Source organism: Zingiber officinale, chromosome 1B (assembly GCF_018446385.1).
Source record: "Zingiber officinale cultivar Zhangliang chromosome 1B, Zo_v1.1, whole genome shotgun sequence".
NCBI lineage: Eukaryota > Viridiplantae > Streptophyta > Magnoliopsida > Zingiberales > Zingiberaceae > Zingiber > Zingiber officinale.
Window position 1 is genome coordinate 168,183,061 of NC_055986.1, and position 7,109 is coordinate 168,190,169.

A 7,109-nucleotide genomic window follows, 5' to 3' on the forward strand; every position below is an offset into this window, starting at 1 on the left:
CAAACGGGTACAAAAAAAACGGGGGCGAAACAAAAAATCAGAATCACGGAGGCTCGACGGGCACTTGGATAGGGTGGGGTTTTGAGGGTTCGTTCTCCCTCCCCTTCCTCCGCCTGTTCGTGATAAGGTCTCCGTGAGATAAGCGAGGATTTAGCGAAATACTTGGTTCTCTCATAGGTCTCGACTTCCCTGGATCTTCGGAGGAACAAGGTCGGTATGTTCGCTTTCTACTTTTTTATTTCGCGAGGTTTTTACGCGACTGCGTTTGAATTCGATGTCTTCCGTAGTCATGTCCTTGATGCAGTGATTCAAGTCGTTAGTTTTCCCCTTTCATTCTATTGTGGAATTGTGATGATTTATTTGTTGATTTCTTTATAATGCTTCCTCTAATTTCAACTTGTCCTTAAATTCGATGCTTTGATTTACTCAATCTCAAAACAGAAAGCACGGCTTTCTTAGGAAAAATGGAAAGGGGCACTGCCACTGGTCAGAAGCTCAGTATTGTTGAGTTCTTCGAGGAGAAAGGATTCGATGACGAGAAAATAAACAGAATGCTGAGGAAATGCAATCGGCTGGAGAGCATAGAAAGGGAGAGAGCCAGTGAGAACTGGGATTACCTGGAAAGCATTGGTATTCAAAAGAGGAAGCTTCCTTATGTTATCTTCAAGTGCCCCAAGATCCTAGCTTTGAGCATGAATCAGAAGCTTGTTCCTACTGTCCAGTGTCTTGCAACCTTGGGATCAAAGCCTGGTGCAGCGGCCTCAGCCATCACCAAATTTCCTGACATTCTCTCTCACAGCATCGAGCTGAAGCTATGCCCTCTGTTAGCTTTCTTCCAAGCACTAGGAATTTCAGAGAAGCAACTGGGTAAGATGCTCTTGCTTAATCCAAGGCTCATTAGCTACAGCGAAATGAAATTGACTCAGATTACTGATTTCCTTGTAAGCATTGGCTTCCATGAGGAGGGGTTGATTGGTAAAACTTTAGTGAAAAACCCATTTTTAATGGGTTATAGCATTGAGAAACGGCTTTGGCCAACAACAGAATTTCTCAAGTCGATAGGCCTAGATGAACTAAGTTTGCAAAGGGTTGTTTGCTATTATCCTGAAGTATTTTGTAGGGATGTAAATAGGGTTCTCAAACCAAATTTAGCATTCTTAAAGGGGTGCGGCTTTGACAATAAGCAAATTGCAAATTTAGTTGCTGGATATCCACCTGTTCTGATCAAGAGTGTCAGCAAATCCCTGGAACCCAAAGTGAGATTCTTGGTTGAAGTAATGGGAAGAGAAATCAGTGAGATAGCTGATTACCCTGAGTTCTTTCGGCATGGGATGAAGAAGAGTTTGGAATTTCGGCAAAATATTCTGAAGCAAAAAAACGTACATTGCAGTTTAAGTGAAATGCTTAGCTGCAACCAGAGGAAATTCATTGCCAAGTATGGATTAACTGTTGGATTCTCTTGATTTTGTTTCTCGATTCTCTTCCCTTAGTTTGGTCTCAATTACACTAGCTAGAGAACCAAGTGTTTGATCATTGTTAAAGAGGCTGTAAGAACTTGCTTCATGGTAAGAGATATCGTTGTTCTTTTGTGCTTGGTTAGCACTGTTGAGCATGAGTTGTGTTGCAAAATAGCCAATTGTTCTTATTGTTCCTTATAGTTCTATTAAATAATCAATCACAAATTCTGCACTCATTAAAATTCCTGTTTACATAAATATGCATGCGTGTTTCCTCTATTTAAGGCATACTACATATCTCTTTTTTTTTTTCCTTGAGTTGAGGTGCTAATATTATATATCTATATGATATATCCTTAAGAAATGATAAAATGATAGAGAACATGCTAAGATAGTATTGATATTTTTAAGTAAAATGAATGGGTTCTATGATATGTTCATTTTGCTAGAAATTGTTTATGCTAGTAAGCAATGCTCGTGGTATATGGAACTGTACATCAAGCAGCAAACTTGCCGTACACTAGCTATTTAGATGAGCAATTCTTGGCAGAATTACATGATAGAGTTTTGAAGATTCTATTTGGGATCACCTATATATAAATAATCTCCGGAAAAACTGATCAGCAAAGTGAATATGTAGCTCATAAAGTGATGCCATATGAATACCAAGTAGATCATCTAAACAAAGTTGATGGATTCAGAATTGTAGCAAGCTAGTTTTTACTTCAATGGATTGTAAAAGTGCTCAGAATTGCTGAACAGTGTATATTTTGGTGATGTCTAAAGTTGCAAACTTCAAACTCAAATCAGTTCAGAACAGTTGAACCAAACAATTAACTGATTCAATCAAGAATCATAAGGCTTTTGACTTTGGGATATTTCTTCCTGCTGCCATTGTACTTTTGTTCCCTTTCAAGTGAAGAAGGGGGGAAAAAAACAATGATTCCTGCTGGTGGTTTGCTTTCTTGTAATATTCATGTTTAGTGTGCCATCTGTTGTGAACCAAAACTTTTCGCGAACTTGTTTGTTCTTCCAGCAAGGAGGCAACAGAAATTGGTAAACATCATTTCATGCCCGGATGTCGGTCGGTTTCTGCGATCCTGCAGCTGCAAGTTGATAATCTTTGATGCTGTTATCTGTGAGCCATTGAATCGCCTCTTGTTGCTGATAAACTCATGAGGTTAGAACATAATAGCAGTTCTTTTTCTTCTTTTTTTCTTTCAATTTACTGATTTAATGTCAGTAAGGGACGAAGGTGACTTCATATCACTTTCATACATTGAATTATTAAGATTGGACATCACCATGAGAATTTTATTTCACCATCGAGATCTAGCTAGATAACTACACATTATCCATGGTCGTGGACCATTTTTGTGACATAATACGTACAAAAGAACTTTAATCATGTGAAAAAGAAACAAAGTGAAGTTGATAATAATCGATAGGAAACGGCGTTCAGTCGGTTCGGTCGATCGGTAAACCCACCGAGAAATTGAGAAATTTAAGTCGAACCGGAAAGTTGATTGATTGCTCGTGCGGATATCGACAGGTGGGGGGGACTAGAGATACATCAAACCCATCATGAACCATAAGATTCTCTTTGTCTACCCATCTTAGTCCAACCATAACAAGAACAAGGAGGAAGAACACCAAATGCCCGAATTAAACCCCTAAACTAATGTGTCAAGATCAAGTAAATAAAGTTGGAAATAATTGAGCGCAATATAATAATTTTTTATTTAACTTTGTTATCGTCCTCTTTTTTGAATCGACAAAATAAGGATTAAAATGACAATGAATTGATTTGCTAGTTGAAGATAGATTTGGCATCGATAAGAAGTTTTATATATAATTGGGAAAATACGATACAAGTTTATTTACACGAAATTAATTCGGTTTATAATATTCTGCCATTTTTTTTTATTGATTATCGATGTGCTTAGATTCCATTGAAATCTAAGTTCTGAAGAGGAAGATGCTGAGCTGTTGTCCTCCTCTTCCCTCTGCCGGGTCGATCATGTGGAACGATTCTGAGTCCGTCGACCCGATAACCCGCTCGAAGCTCGCTCGCATGTAAAGCAGGTCCCCTGCCTCGCCGCCGCCGGCGGCGGCAGGCAGAATTCCGGTCCCCGCCGACACCGACCGCATCAGCCTGAAGACCTCCGCGTCGGCCTCCGTCGGCCGCCTCCGGATCGCGAAGCCCACCTTCCGCCCGTTGCAGTACATGGTCCACACCGGCGTGCTGAGCAAGGGGCCGCGGCCTCCGCCGCCGCCGCTCTCCAGAGCGACGCGCAGCAGGCCGTGCTGCATCTCCCGCGCGAGGTACGCCGTGGGCACCGTGAACTCCAGGAGCAGCAGCGGCGGCGCGGCGGCGTGGTCGTGGACGCAGAACCGGACGCGGCCGCGGCGGTGGCCGAAGAAGGTGCCGGTGACGGTCGTGGCGGCGGCGACCGTGGGAGCGGGAGCAGTCACGGCAGCAGCGGTGGAATTGTTGTCCGAGTCGTCCTCGTCGAAGGCGGAGGCGTTGGAGGAAATGGGAAAGCCGGCGCAGCAGGGGACGACGCACTCGATCAGACTGCGGAAGGAGCGGCGGCCGAAGCGGACGTCCTTGGTGCAGTCGACGGCGGTGGCAGTATCGATGATGTAGAGGCCACTGCCCCTCTGGCTCCCCAAGTCAATCATCGTCCTCATTAATTTAATTACCTCGTCTCAAACGAAGAACGAAGGGGGAATCGAATGCTCAAGACACCACGAGAGCTGGCCGTTTAAATAGGTGACGAGAGACAGAGATTAAGCTCCGTTTATTTGGACGGAACGGAAGTAGGGATGAGTATTTGATTAATTCGATTCATAAATTAACTGAATTAATCGAAAATTAATTTAATATTAGCTAATCGAATCAAATCAAAATTTTATTAAAATTGAATTAACTTTATTTTAGTTAACATTAAATTAATTAAATTTGTTTAAAATAATAATAAAAAAATTTATATAAAATTAATATTAAATTAATCGAATTAATCGAAGAAGGCATTAGATAGAGAGAGAAAGAAACAAAGAATGAAAAGTGAGAGGCTTAATTCTTCCCCAGGTGCCGTACGTCTCTATTCCCTTCTAACAGAGCACATGGATGAGCTAGCCAATTTGAGAAAGTGCTTTCTCTATTTTCTGAAACATATTTCTGTAATAATTAGAGCATGCAGAGACAATTTAGGGTCAAAGTTCTTGAAAGGATCCCTTACGTGAGGTCTCTCTCAAACTCGGCACCATCCTACTTGGCTTGTTCCTTCCTCCTCCACAGCTGAGTGGATTCCCCAGCTACAATTCTCATCGCCATATACATCTCTTCCCTAGCAAGGAAATGAAGAAGCCTTATCTTCATCATCATGCATCAACATCTGCACCACTAACATCAGTTACATAGCTTTCGGATGGCTCGTGTGAGCAAGGATTAATTACTGAGATGAGATTTTTTTTTCCTCCTCTTCTTTCTTCTTCTATCATTGTACGAGCACCTTCATTCATGCACAAAAGGTGTTTAACTTCAAAACAAAACGCGATGGCCCAAGCCATGCGCTTTCCATCCCCAAAGTCCTTCTCTTCTCCCACTATAATTCACACAAAAAACAAACTAGAATGATCTCTTTCTCTTTCTCTTCCTCTCATGAGAATTGAGGTTCAGACAGACATGCTATGCATGTGTAACGATGCCCCACCTGCTTCAGATTATTAAGAATACAAGACACGGGTGGGACTCGATCATCATGCATCATACCCGTGCCTTTTTCCAAAGAGAAAACCCTGTTTTACTGTGTGTTGACGACCACGTGCATGTGCATGAGAGGTAGCCAGTCGATCAGCTACGTCTGTTTGCTCTGCTTGTCCAAATGGGAGAAGAAGCGGCAGGCACTCGACATGTTCGACAGATTGCCTCGCCGGCTGCGGGAGCATGTGGCGCTGCTGCCCTCCACTTTGGAATTAATATACAATCCATGCTCGCATCGCCTTGTTCGCTGATCCCTGCACATGAATGCTTCATGATTAGTGGTTAATGGGAGGGAGGACGAGAATATGTGCGTCGTCGTCGCTTGGAGGGCGGATCTCTGCCGGGGATTTGGGCTTCAATGGCCGACAAACTCACCTGCTCCTCTCAGCTCGTGTTGTTTCCCCTGCGCTCTGGTTTTTCTGTTTGGCGTCTCCCGTGCAGTCGATCGATCGATCCAGCAGCCGACGCAGAGGGTATAGATATAGATCAGACAGAGGGTTTCTGCATGGGAACTGAGCTACGTACGTTGAGCTCGCTCGATCATTTCTGTTCATTTCAGTAATTGTTCACTCCATCGATCTAATCTAATTGAGCCGATTTAATTTGCTCAATAAATTAAATTAAATTAAAATTTTTATTCTAATTGATCGAACCGATTAATGGGTTCCTTCTTATCTTATGCAAACTAAGTGGGCCGTATCAATTGCACGGCCCATCGAGACTTAGCTAAAAGGAACTGTATTACTATTATTAATTCAACAATATATTAAACTCAATAATAATAATGGCAAAAAATATTTAAACTTATAAAAAATAGTGGTATTAGTAAATATCATTTGCAATCGTAGAGTTTATGTGAATTAATAAATTTTATATGGGAGTATAAGTATAAAAAGTTTTAAATATGATAATAAATTAAGAAATTAGAAATTGTGATAATTTAACAAAAAAAAGAAATTTGTTCATTTTGAATTTGATGGAGTTGGACTGTGAGCTGGTCTAATTCTTAGTTGGCGGCACCGACCGGTCCCACGACTTTGTCTCCACGCGTTCACAGGTCATATGTGGAGATCTCTTTCGAAACAGGTGGAGTGGAAGGATAGAACAATAAAAACATATTTACAAAATAAAAGTAGATGTTGTATTTTTCAAACTTCGACCACTAGAGTTTTATTTATAGTTCATTGGTCATAATTAATCATTTACTAACATGGCGTTTTTTGAATCTGGATATCAATAGTTGGACTCGGTAGACTCGATTCACTCTGTAACAATTTTTTTCCAATGGATCAAGGTTTCTCGAGTGCCTGGACTTGATCCGGGTGTTTGGAGTCAGCTGATGTGGATTCTGTACTGATCCTTTTCGACTAACAACTCGCTGCTGTAGAGGAACAGTTTGAGCGCTGGATCGGGTCCAGACGCTCGGATCGGGTCTGAGCGTCTAGACATGGTTAACTTAGAGTTGATTATTTTCTCGTTCGATCTTTTGGGTGATACTCCAACCGTCTAGAGTTGAGCTCACCTGAATCTAATTTCGATCTTCTCCTCGAGCAGTCTTCCTCCTCGAGCAGTCTTCCTCCTCAGATTCTCATCCCTCAAAAGTGTTGCTCGCATCCTTCTCGTCCACCTGCACACTCTTCTGCAGTTCCTCGTCTCTCGGATACATTGAGCCTACTGACTCGCTTCTCATGTCATCTTTCTCGCTAGCTTTGTCTTCCACTCTACTTCTTATGTTCCTAAGTCCCTACACACTTATACACAAGGAATCAAAATCGTAGAGCCTAACTTAACTCAATTGATCACATCAAAATCAACTCGGGGTATTTACAGCACCGCCTCCACAGTGGGTGCTTTTGCTCTGCGCACTAGACTAGGTCGCATAA

The 7,109-nt window shown here is 41.9% G+C and overlaps 2 protein-coding genes and 1 long non-coding RNA gene across 6 annotated transcripts; 1 reads left to right on the top strand and 2 right to left on the bottom strand.

Annotated features, from left to right (window-relative positions):
• The first annotated feature begins 26 nt into the window (after window positions 1-26).
• Window positions 27-2,760, top strand: LOC121990508 (transcription termination factor MTERF6, chloroplastic/mitochondrial-like). 4 transcript variants are annotated; one of them, XM_042544650.1, is made up of 2 exons: window positions 27-214; window positions 460-2,760. In XM_042544650.1, exon 2 carries the CDS (start codon window positions 465-467, stop codon window positions 1,461-1,463), a length of 999 nt encoding a protein of 332 aa, XP_042400584.1. In that variant the 5' UTR covers window positions 27-214; window positions 460-464; the 3' UTR covers window positions 1,464-2,760. The 4 variants fall into 4 exon arrangements, with proteins under 4 accessions (XP_042400584.1, XP_042400576.1, XP_042400568.1 ...); XM_042544642.1 differs by having other exon boundaries at window positions 27-210; XM_042544634.1 differs by having other exon boundaries at window positions 28-214; window positions 442-2,760.
• Window positions 2,761-3,262: 502 nt separating this feature from the next.
• Window positions 3,263-4,214, bottom strand: LOC121990539 (protein MIZU-KUSSEI 1-like). Its single transcript, XM_042544659.1, has one exon. It carries the CDS (start codon window positions 4,149-4,151, stop codon window positions 3,417-3,419), a length of 735 nt encoding a protein of 244 aa, XP_042400593.1. The 5' UTR covers window positions 4,152-4,214; the 3' UTR covers window positions 3,263-3,416.
• Window positions 4,215-5,257: 1,043 nt separating this feature from the next.
• Window positions 5,258-5,815, bottom strand: LOC122019679. The gene is made up of 2 exons (XR_006121992.1): window positions 5,602-5,815; window positions 5,258-5,480 (listed from the first exon to the last, which is right to left on the bottom strand). It is a non-coding gene; the product is annotated as an uncharacterized LOC122019679 (long non-coding RNA).
• Between the last annotated feature and the right edge of the window lie 1,294 nt (window positions 5,816-7,109).